Below are 22,161 nucleotides of genomic sequence, written 5' to 3'. Positions count from 1 at the left end.
AAAAAACCTGAACACATTAAACACATCTCAGATGAACACATTAAACATATCAGATCTTAGCATCAGAAAATTTACTTACATTTTACCTCTTATATGATCTACTTTTCACCACACAAGTATTACACCACTCTGGAGTTTGCTATCTAGTTTAAAATAAATTAGGGCTGGTGGGAAGTTCCATGAAGAATCTACATGAAAAATGTGGTGTGCTCCATGGTAGTAGTTGCAGCCATGGAAATGAATATTTACTACTACGAATATTTAAATATCACTCTACAACCGAAGTTCTCAAAGCGGTTTACATAGAAAAACACATAAATAAGATGGTCCACTGTCCCCAAAGGGCTCACAATCTAAAATGAAACATAAGGCAGATATCAGCAACAGCCACTGGTGGGATGCTGTGCTGGGATTGGATAGGGCCAGTTGCTCTCCCCTTGCTAAATGCAAGAGAATCACCACTCTAAATGGTGTCTCTTTGCTCAGTTAGCAGGGATTGATTCTGGGGGTGACCATAGCTGGAAAGGAGAGGAAAGATCTCTCTTGTATCCCTCTCTGTTACATGTTTGACTTTGTCAGAGAAGCAGCAATATTTAGAAATCTAGATAAGCACAGATGAATACCACAATTGATGGATACATTGTTACATATGTCTAACACAAAAAGAGCTTGCAGCTAGGAAATATACTTTCAATTTCTAGAGAGAAATCTACTATACGAGGCTGGTAAAACAAGCAGATAATCCCAACTGGCAACTAAATTCTCTTTTTTGGACAGGAGACAAAAAGTAATTAACTAGACATAAGCAACCTACATGCTGTAACTCTTTCCTTAAATAGCACTGCAGCACTTGTCTCCACCACCACAAAATTTAAAGGTATTATTGTATGAGATGTATAGTATTAATAAATGCAAATCCTCCTCCAGTACTTAACACCATGGAACAGTTATACACCCTTGCATATTATGGTGGCTTTTGGCCCAAATAAAGTGCAGAATATAAGAACATAACAGCTCTGCTGGATCAGGCCCATGGCCCATCTAGTCCAGCATCCTGCTTCACACAGTGGCCCACCAGATGCCACTGGGAGCCTACGGACAGGAGTTGAGGGCATGCCCTCTCTCCTGCTGTTACTCCCCTGCAACTGGTACTCAGAGGCATACTGCCTTTGAGGCTGGAGGTGGCCTATAGCCCTCTGACTAGTAGCCGTTGATAGACCTCTCCTCCATTAAGTTATCCAAACCCCTCTTAAAGCCATCTAGGTTGCTGGCTGTCACCACATCTTGTGGCAGAGAAATCCACAAGCTGATTATGCGTTGTGTGAAAAAGTACTTCTGTTTGTTGGTCCTAAATTTCCTGGCAATCTATTTCATGGGATGACCCCTGGTTCTAGAGTTATGTGAGAAAAGGAAGAATTTCTTTCTATCCACTTTCTCCACACCATATATGATTTTATAGACATCTATCATGTCTCTCCACAGTCTTTTTTCTAAACTAAATAGCCCCAGGTGTTTTAGTCTTGCCTCATAAGGAAGGTGCTCTAGGACCCTGAACATCTTGGCTGCCCTCTTCTGCACCTCTTCCAGTTCTACAATGTCCTTTTTTAGATGTGGTGACCAGAATTGTACACCGTACTCCAGGTGTGGCCACACCATAGTTTTGTATAAGGGGATTATAATATTAGTACTTTTTATTTCCAATCCCCTTCCTAATGATCCCGAGCATGGAATTGGCCTTTTTCACAGCTGCCGCACATTGAGTCGACACTTTCAACAAGCTGTCCACCATGATTCCAAGATCCCTCTCCTGGTCAGTCACTGACAGCTCAGATCCCATCAGTGTACATGTGAAGTTTGGAGAGATCTTTTGGGAGCTCCTCACAATCTGTTTTGGATTTCACTACCCGAAAGAGTTTGGTATCATCTGCAAATGTGGCCATCTCACTGCTTACCCCTACTTCTAGATCATTTATGAATAAATTAAAAAGCACCAGTCCCAGTACAGATCCCCGGGGGACCCCACTTCTTACTTCCCTCCATTATGAAAACTCTCAGTTTATCCTTACCCTCTTTTTCCTGTTCTTCAACCAGTTAGCAATCAACACATGTACTTGTCCCCTTATCCCATTGACTGCTAAGTTTCCTCAGGAGTCTTTGATGAGGAACTTTGTTGAAAGCTTTTTGGAATTCCAGGTATACTATGTCAACTAGATCACCATGATCCACACACTTGTTGACACCCTCAAGATACTCAAAAAGGTTTGTGAGGCAAGATTTATCTTTGCATGCTGGTTGTCCCCAGCAGAACCTGTTCTTCTATGTGCTTTACAATTTTATCCTTGAGAATGCTTTCCATCAGTTTGCCTAGAACAGACATTAAGCTAACTGGCCTGTAATTTCCTGGATCACCCTTGGATCCCTTTTTAAAAATCGGTGTTACATTTGCTACTTTCCAGTCCTCTGGTACAGAGCCTGATTGTAGGGATAAGTTGTATATTTTAGCAAGGAGGTCGGCAATATCACATTTGAGTTCCTTAAGGACTCTTGGATGGATGCCTTCTGGCCCTGGCGATTTGCTAGTCTTCAATTCTTCCAGGCAGTTTAGAACATCAACTCTTGTCAGTTCTATCTGATTCAGTTTTTTAGCCTCTGTCCCAGAAAAACCTGGTTCAGGAACAGGTATATGCTCAGTATCCTCTGCCGTGAAGACAGATGCAAAGAACTCATGTAGCTTCTCTGCAACTTCCATATCCTCAATAATCACTTTCACTCCCTCATTGTCTAATGGTCCAACTGCCTCTCTGGCAGGTTTCCTGCTACTGATATATTTAAAGAAGTTTTTGTTATTCCCCTTGATGCTTTTAGCTAAATGTTCCTCAAACTCTCTTTTCGCCTCCCTTATTGTCACCTTGCTTTTCTTTTGCCAGAGTTTGTGTTCCTTTCTGTTCTCCTCATATGAGCAGGCCTTCCAATTTCAGAAAGAAGTCTTCTTCCCTTTTATGCCTTCCTTGACTTTACCTGTTAGCCATTCTGGCATCCTCTTGGACTTAGTGATACCTTTCCTCCTTTTGGTATACGTTCTAACTGGGCTTCTAGTATTGTGATTTTGAGTAAACTCCATGCATTCTGGAGTGAAATGACTCTCCTGATTTTCCCTTTCAGCTTTCTTTTCACCATACTCATTTTGGAGAAGCTTCCTCTTCTGAAATTCAAAATGTCTATGTTAGACTTCCTTGGTGATTCTCTCCCCACATGTATACTGAATTTGATAGCACTATGATCACTGTTCCCTAAAGGGTCGACGACACTGACATCATGCACCGGGTCCTGGGTGCCACTCAGGATTAAGTCCAAGGTCACCTTCTCTCTGATTGGTTCCAAGACCAGCTGTTCTAGGGCACGGTTATTCAACCTATCAATAAATCTGACCTCTTTGTCATTACCTGACTGTGAATTTACCCAGTCTGTGTGTGGGTAATTGAAGTCACCCATTATTACTGCCCTGCCTCTCCTTGAAGCCTCCCCGATTTCCTCCTGCAAATCCCAGTCACTGTCAGCGTTTTGATCTCGAGGGCGATAGCATGTCTCCAGTAGCACGTTTCCTTTCAGGCCTTGTATTGTCACCCACAGGGTTTCTGTGGAGGACTCCGGTCCACTTAGGTTTGCTACTCTGTTAGATTCTATGCCTTCTTTAACATACAGTGCTCCTCCACCTCCAAGGCGCCCCTCTCTGTCCTTTCTATAGAGTTTATATCCAGAGATAACAGTGTTCCACTGTTCTCACTGTTCCACCATGTTTCTGTTATGCCCACTATATCTATTTCTGTGTTAGCAACCAAGCACTCCAGCTCACCCAACTTAGGTCGGAGGCTTCTGGCATTGGCATATAAGTACCTATACTCTGAATCTCTTACCTGGTGTCTGCTATCTTTCTTTTGACTCTCTGACCAGCTGGCACAGCCTTCTGTCTGCTCTTTATGTGGTTCTGCTCTGTCCCCTTCTGTTTTATCTGCCTATGCAGCCTCTGTACCCTCACACGTTAAGGGATGATATCTGCTGAAACGGATACTGCCCAGCTCCTGTCAGCTACTCCCCAAGCATCATTTTAAAAGCTGCTCTGCAACCTTTTTTATTTTAAGTGCCAGCAATCTGGTTCCATCTTGGTTCAAGTGCAGCCCATCCCTTTTGTACAGGACTTGCTTGCCCAAAAATGTACCCCAGTGCCTAATAAATCTAAACCCCTCCTCTCGGCACCAACGTCTCATCCACGCATCGAGACCCCTCAGCTCTGCCTGTCTTACTTTATCTGCACGTGGAACAGGTAGCATTTCTGAGAATGCTACCTTGGGGGGGCCTTGACTTCAGTACACTACCTATCAGCCTAAATTTGGCTCCCAGGATCTCCCAGCTACATTTCCCCACATCATTGATGCCGATGTGCACCAAGAAAGCTGTCTCCTCCCCAGCACTGCCTAAGAGCCTATCTAGATGCTGCATGATGTCCGCAACCTTCGCACCAGGCAGGCAAGTCACCATGCGGTCACAAACCCATCTCTCTCTCGATACTCTGGTTTCTCTTCAGATCGTATAAATCTTTCGCCCTTTTACAAACCCACCTCTCTATCTCTCTAATGATTGATTTGCCTACTACAAGGAGGCACCCACCCCCCAGACCCCTGTGTAAGAGGATATGGGCTCATCATCCATGGAAGGGGTCCCTTCTAAGGGAGCATTTCCATCTTCTTCAGACAGATGTCCTCCTTCCCTGAGACCTTCATTCTTCCTGACAGTGGAGGAGCTATCAGCCTTGGAGTGAGATGCCCCTACTACGTCCCTGAAGATCTCATCTGCATGCCTCTCTGAGCTTCTCCAGATCTGCCACCTTGGTCTCAAGGGAATGAACTTGTTCCCAGAAAGCCAGGAGCTCCTTGCACTGAGCACACACCCATGACCTCTGCCCATGGAGCAAATAGTCATACATGTGACACTCTGTGCAATACACTGGGAAGTGCCCCCTCTCCTGCTGGCTTTCTATCTTCATAACTGGTTTTGTTGGCTGTTCACAGTATTTGGAGATAGTTTATTAGCAAGTTAGGTCTCAGCTGTATTGGTGCTGTTTAAGTGTTCAAACTTCCTTTCTCAAGAATATGAAGGAGAGAGTAGTACTTACCTTCTCTTCCCACTGGGCTCCTTGTGATCAAGCGGACTTGTTTCAGGCTCCCCTGCACACTTTGTGCTAAAATCCCTCAAAACTCCAATGCCCTGTTTGCTATCCCTGTCTGCTATGCTCTCAGGCCTTCACCCTTGTATTCAAGACCAATATGATTGGTTTATTTGTAATTCATCAAGATTGACACAAATTCCAGGTTTTGGAGAACAGCAATATTCATATCAAGGCTTTTATAATTAAACTTGAGCCATAATTGGGGGGAAAAGATTAAATTGATGTTTTATATAATTCAACCCCTCTACATTTTAACAAAAGTTATTTGCAATGCAATCTACACTCATTTCTTAAAAATGTGTTAATGCCTAACAAGTCAAACATACACAAAACCCTCTCCTCTTGGCAAACTCATATGAATTAAGAAGCAATGAACCAAATCACACTATGCTTTGAGAGATGTATAAAAAGGTTGCCACTGGATGTTTAGCACACCATTGATCTGCATACCTTAAGTGGTGCAGCAGGGAAATGCTTGACTAACAAGCAGAAGGTTGCCGGTTCAAATCCCTGCTGGTATGTTTCCCAGACTATGGGAAACACCTTTATCGGACAGCAGTGATATATGAAGAGGTTGAAAGGCATCATCTCATACTGTGCGGGAGATGGCAATGGTAAACCCCTCCTATATTCTGCCAAAGACAACCACAGGGCTCTGTGGGCTCCAAGAGTCAAAATCGACTAGACGGCACACTTTACCTTTATACCCAAGACACACACTGGGCAAGTGGGGAAATAACTGCAACCATTATATAAAACACTGGGGGAAAACAAGGAAATAAAAGGGTCTTATTGCAATCCTTTACCCCTCCGCTAAATCATTTGGACAGAAAGATTCACATTTTAGTCTATTAACAGATGAATGAAAGGAAAAATAGCAGAAATCTATTTTATTGTACGTATCATATTTGTACACTGCCCCAAACTTCCACCTCTGGGTGCTTTACAGCAAATAAAACTAATTTAAACACAATTTAAAATCACAAGTCTAGCTAAAAAGCTTGAGTGAAAAATGAAGTCTTTAGAGACTTTTTAAAAGGTGTCAGATGGGGAGCCATGTGCTCTCAGTCATGGGTCCCTGACTCAGCAGCTCTCCTTGTTAGTCGAGCCATTCTGCATGTACGTCTCTTTATCTCCTCCTGTCTCTTCGACTGATGCATCTCTACAACTGAGATCGGCTGCGCGTCCTCCACAGGAGCTGTCGTACTAGACTCAGTATCATTTTCAGCATCCCATGAGTCGGTCCCGCTTGCCTCTGCAACTTCTTGCCTTTGAGGTAGCAGCACTCCCTCCTCCACTATCACACTGCCTGCCTCATCCTCAGAGTCAGACAGCATGCCCATGACAGATATAGGAAGATGCTGAAAGGCATCATCTCATACGGCATGAGGGGCGGCAATGGTAAACCCCTCCTTATTCTACCAAAGAAATCCACAGGCCTCTGTGGGTGCCAGGAGTCAAAATCAACTTGACAGCACACTTTACCTTTTAATTTATAGGTTATCAGCAGCACCTTGTATTTTGCACGGAAACCTATTGGTAGCCAGTGTAGTTCTTTTAATATAGGAATAATATGGTCTCTTTGAGATGAGCTGGAGACCAACCTGGCTGCTGCATTTTGTACCAACTGCAGTTTCTGGACTACATACAATGGCAGCCCCACAGAGTGCATTACTGTAGTCAAGTCTGGAGAACACTGTCCAAGCTAGTTTATTTCAAGAAACAGTCACAGGTGGCATATCAGCCAAAACGTGATATAAAGCACCTCTAGTCACTGCCTCAACCTGCAACACCAGGGAGAGGTTTGAGTCCAAAAGAATTCCCAGACTGCATACTTGTTCCTTCTGGGGAAGTGTGACCCTTTCTAGAACGGGCAGATCAAAATAGTCTCCTCAGTTCCAACCCTGGACAATAAGTAAAGCTAAAGTGTGCCGTCGAGTTGGTATTGACTCCTGGTGACCATAGAGCCCTGTGATTCTCTTTGGTAGAAAACAGGAAAGGTTTACCATTGCCATCTCCTGTGCAGTATGAGATGATGCCTTTCAGCACTTTCCTATATCGCTGCTGCCCGATATAGGTGTTCCCCATAGTCTGGAAAACATACCAGCAGGGATTTGAACTAGCAACCACTGGCTTGCTAGTCAGATCATTTCCCCACTGTGCCATTAGGTGGCTGTGGACAATAAGAACTTCCGTCTTATTCTGATTCAGTCTCAATTTGTTGCTGCTGCTGATTCAGTATATCCCTCATCCAGACCATCACTGCCTACAGGCAGGTGTTTGGGGAGGTTATGCCTTCTCCTGATGATGTTGACATGGAAAAGGAGATTGAGTGTCATCAGCATACTGATAATGCCCTTCACCAGATCTCCTGATGATCTCTCCCAGCGGTTTCATGGGAGATGGAAAAAAAACTAGCCCATGGTCTTTTTAGTTTCTTTATGAACTCAATTTCCTCTGAGCACTCCTTTCATATTAACTGGATTTGCACTTTAATTCCAGTGCGGTTTTATGATTTCTCTCCTCTACATATTTTCTTTTTTATTCCTAAAAGCCAAATCCTCTAGCTCTACTTCAGGACAAGCAAGTTTTGTCTAAACTGCTCCTCTACCTCCCCATCTTCATGTGCAGCCTTGTTGGTAATGAGAACAGAACTTCTAGACAAGTGGGTAGTTGCACACGTGGACAAATGTGTTGGTATCCCTCCACGAAAAAAGAAGAACCCACAATTGTCTCTGAAATGACTTGCAACTGACAAAAGTAATTGGCACCCATCATTGTTTATTCCACATTTAACAAAAATCAGTCCTTGCTTTAGAGTTTTGATGTAACAGAATATTTCAAATAATCACACAAATGAAAATGGCATGGGCAAAAATGATGGGACCCTTAACCTAATATTTTGTTGCACGACTTTAGAGGCAATCACTGCAAACAAGCGATTCCTGTAGCTCTCAATGAGACTTCTGCACCTGTCAACAGGTAATTTGTCCCACTCTTCCTGAGCAAACTGGTCCAGCTGTGTCAGGTTTGAAGGGTACCTTCCCCAGACTGCATGTTTCAGTTCTTTCCATAGATGTCCGATAGGATTCAAATCAGGGCTCATAAAAGGCCACTTCAGAATAGTCCAATGTTTTCTTCTTAGCCATTCTTGGATACTTTTAGCTGTGTGTTTTGGGTCATTATCCTATTGGACGATCCATGACCTGCGACTGAGACAGAGCTTTCTGACACTGGGCAGTACATTTCACTCCAGAATGTCTTGATAGTCTTGAGATTTCATTGTTCCCTGTACAGACTCAAGGCAATCCGTCCCAGATGCAGCAAAGCAGCCCCAAAACATCACCGAGCCTCCTCCATGTTTCACAGTAGATCTGGTGTTCTTTTCTTTGAAAGCTTCATTTTTTTCATCTGTGGACATAGAGCTGATGTGACTTGCCAAAAAGCTCCAGTTTTGTCTCATCTGTCCAAAGAACATTCTCCCAGAAGCATTGTGGCTTGTCAATATGCATTTTAGCAAATTCCAGTCTGGCTTTTTAAATCTTTTTCTTTCAACAGTGGAATCCTCCTGGGTCGTCTTCCATTGAGCCCACTGTTACTCAAAAAGCGATGGATGGTGTGATCAGACACTGATGGACCTTGACCTTGGAGTTCAGTTTGTATCTCTTTGGAAGATGTCCTTGGCTTTTTGTCTACCATTCTCACTATCCTTCTGCCCATTCTGGGGTCGATTTTCCTCTTGTGGCTGAGTCCAGGGAGGTTGGCTACAGTCCCATAGACCTTGAACTTCTTAATCATATTTGCAACTCTTGTCACAGGAACATCAAACTGCTTAAAGATGGTCTTATAGCCTTTGCCTTTAACATGCGTGTCTATAATTTTCTTTCTGATCTCCTCAGACAACTCTCTCCTTTGCTTTCTCTGGTCCATGTTCATTGTGGGACACACGATGATACCAAACAGCAGAGGGACTACTTTTCTCCATTTAAATAGGCTGAATGACTGATTGAACGATTGGAGACATGTGTGATACTAATTAAAGAAAACAGCTAATTTGAAAAAATCTCTCTAATCCAATTAATTATGATCATTTCTAGGGGTACCAACAAATGTGTCCAGGCTCCTTTAGAATATCTTTGTAGAATAAGCAAATCTTTATCTCTTTTCACACTTGCTTTGCTTTACTCGATGACATATCAAAGGCATGCAGGTATACATGGGACAATTGCTTTTCATTTAATCACTTTTCAGGGGGCATAAAACACTTTTTCAATGAGCTATAAGGGTACCAACAAATTTGTCCATGTGTGTAGATAGCAATCTTGATGAGCAGCTGAAACGTTTATTTCTATAAGTTTTACTCTAGGTGAAAAATAATTCCTTTTTTATCTATCAACTCCAGCATTTGTCTAAACTGGGTTTCCTCCTCTTGCTGTAACACAGATGCCTTTTTTCTTGCACACAAAAAGGCAAGCTGCAGTCTTACACTGTGGACTTTCATTCATCAGATTCAAAAAGCCAACTGACTGTGTTATAAACAGTGTTACCCTACATCAACTAACCCCAATCAAAAACTACATTACATCTTTCAGCGAGAGACAGACTAGAAAAGCCACACATTAATAAGTATTCCAGTTCAAAACCAATAACATTTTAAAATATTCTGATTTTTCATTTACTGTGTCACAAGCTTCATTTCAGAGCAGCTTAAGTTATAAACACTGAATTGATGGCACATACTAGTATAAAGATATTAAACAATACAAGCTATTGCTTAAGATCCAAAGACCACAAGCAAGCCAACACTTTTAGCCTAAACTATACTAACACAACTATGAAGATGTCTTAACAATTCCTTCTAAGAGGAGATGAGCCTATACATTTTTACATTGGTACTCTTAAATTTTATTAAGAATAAAGAATAATTCCTCTGGTATTAGATCAGAGAGAGAAAAGGGATAGTCTAAGAACAAGTAAAAATGTACTTTGTGCATGCTTGCAAATTAGATGAAATGACAACAGATGTAGGTGGTTGTGGCAAGAATTAGAATCTCAGGACTACTACCCACATAGCTATTAAACTTACAATACACTGCAACTCCCATGTCTGCGAAATTTTGTTGAAACTGCTCACATACATAAAGCTGACAAGCAGATACAGGAGTCTGGACTATGGACAGGACATCTGCAGAAATAGCAGTGTGTTTGCTCAACATGACAAGCATAGCTGACCAACTAATTGAAATTCTCTCAGACCAGCTTCTTTTCATACAAGAAGATACAAGCCGTTGACTTACACAGAAACTATTCTTCAGGCACACGAGGAAAACTGCTAATTCTTAGCTCCATACAGAATATTCACTCATATTAAGTGTCAAAATGCCAGTATTGTCAGTGGTGGTTATTTTTTTTAACATCATTTTGAAGACAATATATCAAATCATCATGGGTTACAGAGTTTTATGAGAAAAACACATCAAGTACTGTGGTCCATAAGGATACCATTTCTCTTACCAGGGCCCCTGTGCGACAGCTGACTTATATTGAGCGTGTCTTTCTAAGGCTGGCAACTAGGGATAGATTGGGGATTCTGTTGGTGTATCATCTACCCCGCTGCCCAACTGATTCCCTAACTGAGCTGACGGAGCTGTTCTCAGAGTTGGTGTTGGAGTCACCCAGACTTTTGGTTCTGGGTGACTTCAATATCCACTGTGAGGCTGACTTGTCTGGTGCAGCTCAGGAGTTCATAGCGGCCATGACAACTATGGGCCTATCCCAACTAGTTTCAGGACCAACTCATGTTGCCGGCCACACACTTGATTTGGTCTTTTGTTTGAATCAGGGGGGTGTTCCGTGGGTGCGGGATGCTGTGGTTTCCCCATTGTCATGGACGGACTACTACCTGGTTAATGTCGGTTTCACAGCCACAAACCAGCGCTGCAGGGGTGGAGGACCTATTAAGATGGTCCGCCCGAGACGGCTGTTGGATCTAGTAGGATTCCAAAAAGCATTGGAGGTTTTTGATGTTGGTCCTGCCAGCGATTCTGTCGATGCCCTGGTGGGAACCTGGAATAGGGAACTCACCAGGGCAGTAGACACGATCGCTCCTAAGCGTCCCTTCCAATCTGCTTTAAAAGTGGCCCCTTGGTATACAGAGGAGTTACGGGGTGTGAAGCAGCAAGGTAGGCGACTGGAGCACAAGTGGAGAACTCTGCTTGAATGTGACAGGACACAGCATAGAGCCCATTTGAAGGTTTATGTGGAAGCGGTGCATGCGGCAAAAACATAATTCTGGCCTGTGCGTATTGCTTCTGTGGTTTTGCATTTGGCAGAGCTGTCCCGGGTTGTGAGGAGTTTGATTCAGGCTCCTTCCAATTCAAACCAATCCCCAGGGACTTTGTTCTGCTGTGAAGCTTTTAATGGGTTCTTTGTGGACAAAATCTCCTGTATACGGGCCGACTTGGACTCCACTGTTTCTGCAGAGTCTATGAAGTTGGTGTCCAGGAATCCCTTTTGCAGTATTACATTGGATCAGTTTCAATCTGTGATGCCTGATGACGTGGACAAGCTGCTTGGGGCGGGGCGGCTTACCACTTGCTCTCTGGATCCTTGCCTGACCTGGCTGCTTTTATCTAGCAGAGATTTTTGGGGATGGCTTAGTTAATATCATTAACTTATCGCTGAGGGAGGGTAGGATGCCTCCTTGTTTGAAGGAGGCAATGATTAGACCACTTCTTAAGAAGCCTTCCCTAGATCCCTCAGTAATGGACCGTTATAGGTCGGTCTCCAATCTCCCATGGTTGGACAAGGTGATTGAGAGAGTGGTGGCTAACCAGCTCCAGGCTGTTTAGGAAGAAACCGATTATCTAGACCCATTTCAAACTGGCTTTAGAGCAGGATGTGGGGTTGAGTCTGCCTTGGTCGGCCTGATGGATGACCTTTACCAGGGAATTGACAGAGGGAGTGTGACTCTTTTGGATCTCTTGTTTGATACCATAGACCATGGTATCCTTCTGGATCGCCTGGGGGAATTGGGGATAGGAGGCATTGCTTTGCAGTGGTTCCGCTCCTATCTCTCAGGCAGATTCCAGATGGTGGAGCTTGGTGACAGTTCCTCTTTAAAAAGGGAGCTATTATATGAAGTCCCTCGGGGCTCCATTCTATCACCAATGCTTTTTAATATTTACATGAAACCACTGGGTGAGATCATCAAGAGATTTGATGCAGGGTGTTATCAGTATGCTGATGACACCCAAATCTATTTCTCCTATCATCATCATCATCATCAAATGGCATTCACTCCCTAAATGCCTACCTACAGGCAGTAATGGGCTGGATGAGAGATAACAAATTGAAGCAGAATCCAAGCAAGATGGAGGTGCTCATTGTGGGGGATTGGAATTTAAGGGATGAGTTAGATCTTCCTGTGCTGGACGGGTTACGCTCCCCCAGAAGGAACAGGTACGCAGCTTGGGAGTGCTCTTGCATCCCAAGATATCCCATGGTATCTCAGGTGGAGGCTACTTCAGTTAGTTCAAAATGCGGCAGCCAGATTGGTCTCTGGGGTAACCCGGAAAGACCACATTATGTCTGTCTTAAAACAGATGCACTGGCTGCCGATATGTTTCTGGGCAAAATACAAAGTGCTGGTTATTACCTTTAAAGCTCTGAATGGCTTGGGTCTGGGTTAACTTAGAGAACGCCTTCTTCAGTATGATCCCCATTGCTCGTTGAGGTCATCTGGAGAGGTCCGTTTCTAGTTACCACCGGTACGTCTGTTGGCGACTCAGAACCGGGCCTTTTCTGTAGCTTCTCCTCATCTATGGAACACACTCCCGGCAGATATCTGCAGTTTAGGCTCGCTGTCGGCCTTTAAGAGAGCCCTAAAAACCTATTTGTTTGGCCTGGCCTTCCAAGGCTTGTAAAGTGTTGTTTTTAAGAAATATTTTAATTGGTTTTAAATGGTTTTAATCATTTTTGAATTGTTTTAATGTTATTTTTAGCATTGTGTTTGAATTGTGGGTTTTGTGTCTTTTTAAAAAGTTGTTGTACACTGCCCAGAGCCTCTGGATGGGGCGGTTTATAAATGTAATAAATAAATAAACAAATAAATAAATAAACAAATGGACTTATATACCACCAGTGACTAATAAATTTGCTTTGTCCCTCAGAGGCCTGCTAAATACAGACATTGTGTGCAGTTTGCATCACTAACAGAGGAGCACTCTATTATGCAGTTACAGACATAAGATCACTTCTGGGAGGTCATCCATCAGACTGACCAAGGCAGTCTCGACCCCACAGCCCACCCGAAAACCAGTTTGGAATGGGTCTAGATAATCTGTATCCTCCAAAACTGTTGGGTGCTGAGAGGCCTCCACTTGCCCAACCATGGAAGATTAGAAAAGGGTCTGTAATTAGCCAACTCTGAGGGGTCCAATGCCGGTTTCTTCAAACAAGATCTAATAATAGCCTTCTTAAGACAAGGAGGCATCCTGCCCTCTCTCAGAGAAGTATTTATGATATCCACTAGACCCTCTCTGATAATACAATTACTAGATGAAATAAGTCAAGTTGGGCTTATTGCCTTTGTCAAGTATTCACTGTTTCGGCTATCCCTGCTAACTGAGCAAAGAGGCACGTTTTAAAGTGGTGGTTCTCTTTATTCAGCAGGCGAAGAGTAACTGGCCCTATCCATTCCCAGCACAGCATCCCTCCAGTGGCTGTTGGTGGTGTCTGTCTTATGTTTCTTTTTTAGATTGTGTGCGCTTTGGAGACAGGGAGCCATTTTATTTATTTTTATCTATGTAAACCGCTTTGGGAACTTTTGTTGAGAAGTGGTATATAAATATCTGTCGTATTTGTAAATATAATGCTCTTTACATAATGTATATGCTCACTTACAAACAGAAAAGCTCTCAAATACCATCAAGCAATACAATTCTAGAAGGTTCAGTACAACTACAGTACTGTTTTACTTTGTATCTGTTACCCACATCTATTGCTTTTCCTAACTGAATTTTGTTAATATTTTCTTGACTGTTTTAAGAAAATATGGAGAAAATTGGGATTTTTATTCAGGCTTCTTTAAGTCTTCAGGTAACACACAACTGAGCAACAAAATCATAAATTAAACCAGAATAAGTTGATTTATATCAAGGTGATTTAAATCACCACGAGAACTCATTTTAAATCATTGATTTAAATCAAGTTGCTCCACTGATACGTCTTCACATATTTCTTTAATAATGGTACAAATCTGATCACTAAAACCTGTTAATTTACAATAGTGTATTTACATCATCTAGGAAGGTGTACTTTACATAAAAGATAATTTTATTTTTTACTCATTTGGAAATACTATAGTATATAATACCAGTGTTTTTTTAAAGTAATGGACACCTTTACTCTTTACCCATGTCAAGTTGCCCTCCATCTCCCTGTTGCACTGCTTATACCCAACACATTTCCTTTTTTACCCAAGGAATCTTCAAAATATTCTTACATCCAGAAGGTGCAAATTTTTTGGTGGCAAAGTGTGGGGCAATACAGGAAAGTGATGTGTACTAAATATTGCCTTCCCCTTCTTTCCTATCGGGTGTGAGAAAGTGCGAGCCTTAATTCCTCTGCCTTGGCCCAGCCCCACCATTAAACCACCACCCCATTATCCAGTCTGTGTCTTGGCATATGAAAAACAGGCTTAGAAAGAGTAACTGAAAGCCCAAAAGTTTTGAAAAACAAGAGCTGGTAGTTGCTAGGCAGACTAGAGCCATTTTCACAAGATAGAACTGAAATGAATGCCCATGTTGGATTGGTAAGTAGTGTGTGTGTGTGGTAAAGAGTCATTAATTCATTTTTAGGAAACTGTAGGTTGCCGTAGCATGTTTGTGATGAGATTTAATTTTAACCATGTTTTTTACGTGAGAATTGTGAACTTAGTATTTTATTTGCTTTTTAAAAAAAAAAAATCAAATTTAAACCAAGTTTTCAAGAATCACCAATTTTTATCCACCCTGAATTAAACTCAGCTCTCCAGAGAAACAACCAGTTCTGTCTCACAACTAAATCCCAAATTCATGACATCAGGTGCAGATTTTCAGATTGGAAATCATTGGAGTCTAGAGTCCTAATGTTTTTAGCAAGGGCCAGATTTCAAACTGAGCAAGAACTGAAGGGGCAGCAACAGTGAGAGCCAATGTGTTGTAGTGATTAGTGCTGGCCTAGAACTTGGGAGACCTCAATTCACACTCTGCCATGAAACTCATTGGATGACCTTGAGTTAGTCACTCTCAACCTAATCTGCCTCAGACTTATTATGAACATAAAGAGAGGTAATTCCATGAATGGCACTCTAAAATTCTTGGAAGAGAAGAATGAGATCTAAAGTCAATGGGTTAGGGAGACATGATCTTGTTTAAATGTGAAGTCTGGGTAAAAGTTCACATCCTACCTCCCAACCTCTGCTAATCCCTAGGCTTGGCAGGAAACCCATATATTCTACAGCAAGCCTAGAACCTGCCCCAAGTCTTCAAACATACTACTGCATAACACCCAGCTATTCCATGTTATTTGCTTATTGGAAAGAAGCAAGAAGAACATTTTCCTTAATCTGCAGAGCAAATATTTGCACACCCAGGCCCCAACAACAACAGGACACAAATAAATTGGAAGAACTAGGGCCACTTTATTGATTGGTTTACAAATAACCTGCACTGAGGAACAAGCTAAATAGAGTGCAGGCGCACGCACACACACACACACACACACACACACCCACCCATATGAGTCAGCCTCATAAGGAGAACTACCCAGAACAGGGCAAAGGACTGGGTGTTCAGTCCAGCTCCAGACATCACCACAACCACGAGGTTTTATCCCTGTTGAGGGGAGGCTAGCCTGCCCCACCCAACCCAGGCCACAAAACACTGAGTGGTGGGCTCAGTCAGCCTCTGAGTAGGGGCAGATCCCAGCCCAAGGGCCACAAAACCTGCAAAGGTGGTTCCTCAGCTTCCCACTCACCTTAACTGGTCCTCCAGTCAAACACCAATACAAGACAATCTACCCCAATGCAAAGTGAAAGAAATATCCCAGACAATGAAATCCTACCAGGAGAATCAGTGAGAAGTAGGCAATAAAAGGCCACCCACCAGAGCCAATCAGGTGTCAACCAAAAAAAATCCTGCTTGGCCCCAGAAGGCAACCAGATAACCCTCATTGAAACAGGATGGACGGGCAGGTGCCTCACCACTGAGCAGCTGAGAATGAGAGAAGGGAGCTGGCCGCTTATGCAGACACCCCCTCAATCCAATTGGCTGGCCACCAACACATGCCGGGGGTGGGGGGGGGGATGGCAGCCACTGTGCCCGTTAATGGGGCCGGGCGTACAACTCCTTTGCCCGCCTTATCGCGAAGTGCAGCAGCGTTGAGCAGTTTTTCTTTTTAAAATCCAATATTGCAGTTTATCTACAGGACTACTTTGAGATCTCTTAAGGCAATTAACATAAGGACACAACAATACAACAGCAAATTTAAAATGACTGATGGATCATTTTTACAATACATCATTCGGTGCTTCTTAATGAGGTTCACTAAAGCAAACCTATAGGAAATGGAAAACTGTTAAAATATATGAGAAGATTTGAGAAAAAAGGGAAGCTAATTCCTAGAAACACTGGTAGCTAGTGAATGCAAACACTACATAATTTAGTTTAGTAACAGGCATTCAAAGCAATTTAAAATAAAGATGGTATATTTTAAAGTTCAGATATATTAAAATGTTTGTCTCAAACCAAGTTGAAATCTTGAGGAGGATAAACTAATTACAGCTACATTTTATTTTAATAGGCAAGGGATTATGAAGTACAGTTTGTTATGGCTAATACATAGTGTTAGCTTAAACTAGGAATAGTCAGTTATTTTAGCCATAGGTCACTAACAGCAGTTACTGTGTTATGAGGGTGTCAAACTGTCAACACATACCAATACTAAACCCATTCTAGAAAATTCTGACAAACTCCATACTTGTTTATAAGCCTTAAACTATTAGTAGCAGCTGCTAGTGCAAATAATGTACCCTTATGAGCAACGGCCCCATCTCTGCCATGTACCAAAAGAGTCTGGAACTAAAGTCCTTACATAGTATAAACCAGCTCCATACAAGAGTTTTTCCTGCTTTTTCTGTGTATTCAAAATGGTGACTACTAATATTGGCTAAGCAAAATATTGTCAAGTCTTGAACTTATCTTCTTAATCAAATTTCTAATGTATGTCTGCTTTGATGAACACCCAAGAGACTCACTTATATCTAAATGCGGCAAGGTTCAGAGACACAAATAAAAAGGCAGGTTATCATGATAATCTATATTGCTACCTAGTTATTATAGAACTACAGAACCTTGTTTCTAGAATTGCATGCTGCTATGGAATTAGCTACTGATAGAAGAAATAATTATATGAGAAGGCTAGAGAGTTACTGTTTATTAAAAAATGCTACAATTCTAATGTTCATGGGGAAATAAAGCAGGTGAGCCTTCAGTAAAAGGTAGACAGACTTAATCAGGAAGTGGCAATTTACTTAAGAATGTATTGTAGAACACTTAATACATTTATCTCCAAGTCCCAAGGATTAAGGGCAGTTGCAAGAATCAATTGGAGGTTCTGTTATTCAGATTTGCAGATTATCTCTCCAAACCCTTTTTTCAACCATTTTGCATGTCTTAGGAGACCAAGAAGGGGATGAGAACAAGGAAGAGAAGCAAAAATGCAGTAATAACAACAAATAATAATAATATAACGATTTGTCCTCTTAAAGGAGTAACTTGAAGATTTAAACATGACTGCCTACCTCCCACTGCAAGTGTGGCGGGATATTTCTGATTTGAAGTTTTCGACTCCTAAGAATGGAGAGAAAAAGAACCCATTAGACACAAAATCATACACTGTATACAATACACTTTACAGTTGAAAGTAACAGTAGGGCAAAATCAGTCCTATAACACAAAGTGACAGAACAAGTGAACATATGCCCTATTTCAAGCTGGTTTTAAAATGCTTGAGTCAGTTGAACCAACACATTTTTTGAATGCTGCTATTCTTCATAGTATTTTCTTGACACCTGGAATATTGCCTCTTTCCTCATATTGTTTAAATCAAGTATTAATTGCTTTCTAAGCCTCTAAAAGTTACCCCAAATTTTTATACTCACAAAATGACTTGTAAGATTATGTAGATGCTTAAAAAGCTGTTAGCACTTGAATTCCTAACATTCCAAGCTTCTCAGATCTTGATTGGCTGTTGTATTCGCATCAGTTTCAAAGATACATTGGCCTCCAAGTAACTTATTTGATTAACCCTGTGTCTCCTCACTTCTCATTTCTCTTCATCCAAAGCATAACAAATACCCAAGCTGTAATACATATTTTGGAATCTTCGAGAATGAGTAGATTAACAAGGCTCTACACATCACTCAGGCCATGTATGCATTTTCTCAGGAATTAGGAAGACTATTCTTACAAGGAAAAAACAAACAAGGCACCACACATACACAAAATAGGGCTGAACACACACCAACACAGGACATATTGATTAGCATTCACAAGGATGTGCACGTAAAAAATTTTGTGTTCCATTTTGAGCTTAACACACAAAATGGCTGAAACAGTCCATTGAAACAGTAGTCTAACCCACTGTTTCAACAGAACTCAAAACTTTTTTAGTGTTTCGGCCATAGGGAATGATGGGGTAACTCAATACACTCCATTGTTCTCCATTGGTGACTCCTAGGGACACCAAAATGGGTTGGGTGGTAGGGTATGATGGGTGCTACCTACCATCCAACCCACAAAATACATGGCCAAATGGGTTATTTTTAACCTTTCCATTCCAAACCCCATAGCATCCTATGGGGCTTTGGGGGAAAGGCTAAACATTGATTAAAAATTGCCCGCTTGCCCATTTCATTTGTGGGTTGGGTGATATGTAGCACCCATCATGCCCTACTACTCAACCCACTTTGGTGTCCCCAGGAGTCACCCATGGGGTTTTGAATTTCCTCATGGTTCCCTATAGGCAAAACAAGCTGCACTCACTGAGTGCATGCACACAAGTTTTTCATTGCAATCTGCATTGCAATTTGCAAACCAGCCTTGAACCCCACCGCAGAAGCACACAGTAAAAGGGAATCTGTCCCTCCCAACACAGAACACACACAGTCCAAACCACAGTCTTAAAATGGTCAAAACACAATCACTTATTTAGAATCCTCTGCTAATCACAGTGCCTGCTCTGCAGTAAGATCACTGTCACAAGTTGCTCTCTCTCACACAATTATGACTCCTTATGTTAGCTCCTAGCATTGCAACAGCTGCCACAGCAGCAACCTTACTGAGCAGCAGGCATAAGCCATAAACTTAACTAGAGCACTTGAGTCACATTTTGACTGAGTACACTTTGCAATGCAGATTGCAGAGCAGACAATAACAGTGAGTCAAGCGCAAGTTAGTCTCAAGGCCAGACATGGAGCTCATCTCAGCAATCACCAACACAACACCACACACACCTGCCACTGCCAATTTCTCACCACAACACTAATGCTCAAACATGACCTCAACTCAAGGAAGGCAGGCTCTCAAGTTCTGCCTTTGTCAATCTGAGAGCCAACAAAACCAGATAGTTGTAGCAACAACAGCACAGTATATTATACTCAGGATTGAGAAAAGAAAACCGCAAAATCAAACCTCCCTTCCTCCTTTCCTGATGTGTCCTCTTCTCCGAGAGATGAAAACTATAAGGGCTCTCTCTGCCTCCCACTCCCTTTGAATACATTTTGAAATTCCTCCTTTTGTTCACTACTACCAGTATTCGTGGTCCACATTCTAAAAACTGAAAATACAGGCAAACCTCACTTATCACAGATACGGCATCCGCAGTTTCACATATCTGCAGTCAGTTGACTGCCACCCAACTTAGGTATATGCGATAAAATCCAGCAATTCACGTGTTAAGACTTGTATATCTGCAGGTCGGGGATGAGTCAAAATGACCTCTGAGGTCATTTCCACCTGCTATTTTGTGGCTCATTTTTGTGGGGAAAAGCTTTAAACGCACATGATTTTTTTTGAAGGGAAAACCATGATTTTGGATTTGGGGGGACATTGCTGGACAGCTGGGGATACCCAGAGCACTGTAGGGCACCCCCTCATCAGTGTTCCCTCTAAGGCATGCACACTCACATGTTTTTTGATGTCCGCTCAGTTAATCTTTGATCCTGCTCAGATGGAATCAGGAAGGCCTCACTCTGAATGCATGCTTGCACACACTGCCTTGACACTGCCGCCCAGAACAAAACTCATTCCGCACACAGATGGGGGGGGAGATGAGAACACTGCCCCCAATTTCCACCACGTTTCCCTGCCTCAGGAACCTAAAACCCTAATTCCCATTGCCCTAATGCACTATCATCTTTTGCTCTCAGCACCCCCACCCCACACAACAGAACTCCGAGGGATTGGGGTTTTTTCCTGAATACCAAACTGCACACAACCCCATGGAACTAATAACCAGCATCGCATAATGGTTAGCATGTTGGACTAGGACCAGGAAGACCAGAGTTCAAATCTCTATTCAGCTATGAAGTTCACTGGGCAACTCTGGGCCACTCATGTATCTCTCAGCCTATACTACATCACAGGGCTGTTGTGAGGATAAACATAGCCATGTACACCACTCTGGGCTCCTTGGAGAAAGAGCGGGATATATAAAAGTAAACATAAAATAAATAAAAACAGGAACTTCGGGGGATGAAGCCGCTCTGGGAAGAGCAGAAGGTTTCAAGTTCTCTCCCTGGCTTCTCCAAGATAGGGCTCAGAGAGATTCCTGCCTGCAACCTTGGAGAAGCCGCTGCCAGTCTGTGAAGACAATACTGAGCTAGACCGACCAATGGTCTGACTCAGTATATGGCATGTTCCTATGTTCCTAACTCTGCTGGATGACATTAGAGTAGCAGTTCTCAGTCTTGCGACTCCAGGTGATACTGGAGTACAACATCCATCATCCCCATTCCTGGTAGCCAAGCTTCTCCAGGAAACTGTCAAGCTGGGCCTGAAGGTAGTAACTCTATCCAGCTATTGCTCCCCAGCAACTGGTATTCACTGGCAGACTACATTTGTACAAGGAAGCTGCATACAGTGTTGATTAGCATAATGCAACTCTCAAGCAAAAAATGGGACACAGTTGCACATAAGACCCAAGCACTTCAGAGAACATGAACAGGTGCTTTAACAATACATTGGAATTATACTGTGGACTCAAGAGCAAGATTATATTCTTACAATGCTACAACATAGGACTGAGTAGGCTTATTTATTTTAACAATAAATCCAATCAATTTCTATTTATGCTTTTACACAAGTTAAGTTTTCTTAGGTTTTCTAGCCTGCTCCATCATAAAGATTCGTGATTGGTAACTTAAAGTTCAATAAAACGATTATTTCTGAGGAGAATTTCTACAGTTAATCTGGAAAAAAACATTGGTCTTATGGGTGGGTAGTTTATATCGACTTCTGTTTGAAATCCTGGGTGAGTTGAGTTTTTAATGTGTCTGGGTCTGTCTGGAGATGGGGAGACAGGGGGTGTAACCACTGATTATGGGGCAGCTATCCCAGTGGTGGTGGGGAATAGAAGAAGTAACACGGACAGGTCAGCAGGCTGCTGCAGGGCAAGAGAAATCAGAAATTTAATTGCTGTTTCCCCTTCTGGCTGTCCTGCCAGCTCTTTGACCTTGGAAAGCAATGCCAACCACCCACTGAGCCTCGTCTTGCTCCTTTGTAATGCCAGGTAGGTCCAGAATAAACCTGAAAACATCCATGATTTGATTCTGGATGGAGGAACCAATCTGTTATGTATTACAGAGACTTGGTTGGGGGAGGTTGTGGGCCCAG

The 22,161-nt window shown here is 42.4% G+C and overlaps 1 protein-coding gene across 3 annotated transcripts in view; it reads right to left on the bottom strand.

The window, feature by feature from the left end:
• IGF2BP3 (insulin like growth factor 2 mRNA binding protein 3) overlaps positions 1-22,161 on the bottom strand; it is a 133,982-nt gene that overhangs the window by 62,005 nt on the left and 49,816 nt on the right. For all 3 annotated transcript variants that reach the window (XM_053266140.1, XM_053266141.1, XM_053266142.1), the window contains one exon: positions 18,069-18,117. In XM_053266140.1, the coding sequence (XP_053122115.1) occupies positions 18,069-18,117 (49 nt within the window). The remainder of the gene's footprint in view (positions 1-18,068; positions 18,118-22,161) is intronic.

This window comes from Hemicordylus capensis, chromosome 6 (assembly GCF_027244095.1).
Source record: "Hemicordylus capensis ecotype Gifberg chromosome 6, rHemCap1.1.pri, whole genome shotgun sequence".
Classification (NCBI taxonomy): Eukaryota; Metazoa; Chordata; class Lepidosauria; order Squamata; family Cordylidae; genus Hemicordylus; species Hemicordylus capensis.
The sequence above is the reverse complement of the archived record's forward strand: the minus strand, read 5'-3'. Positions and strand labels throughout refer to the sequence as shown.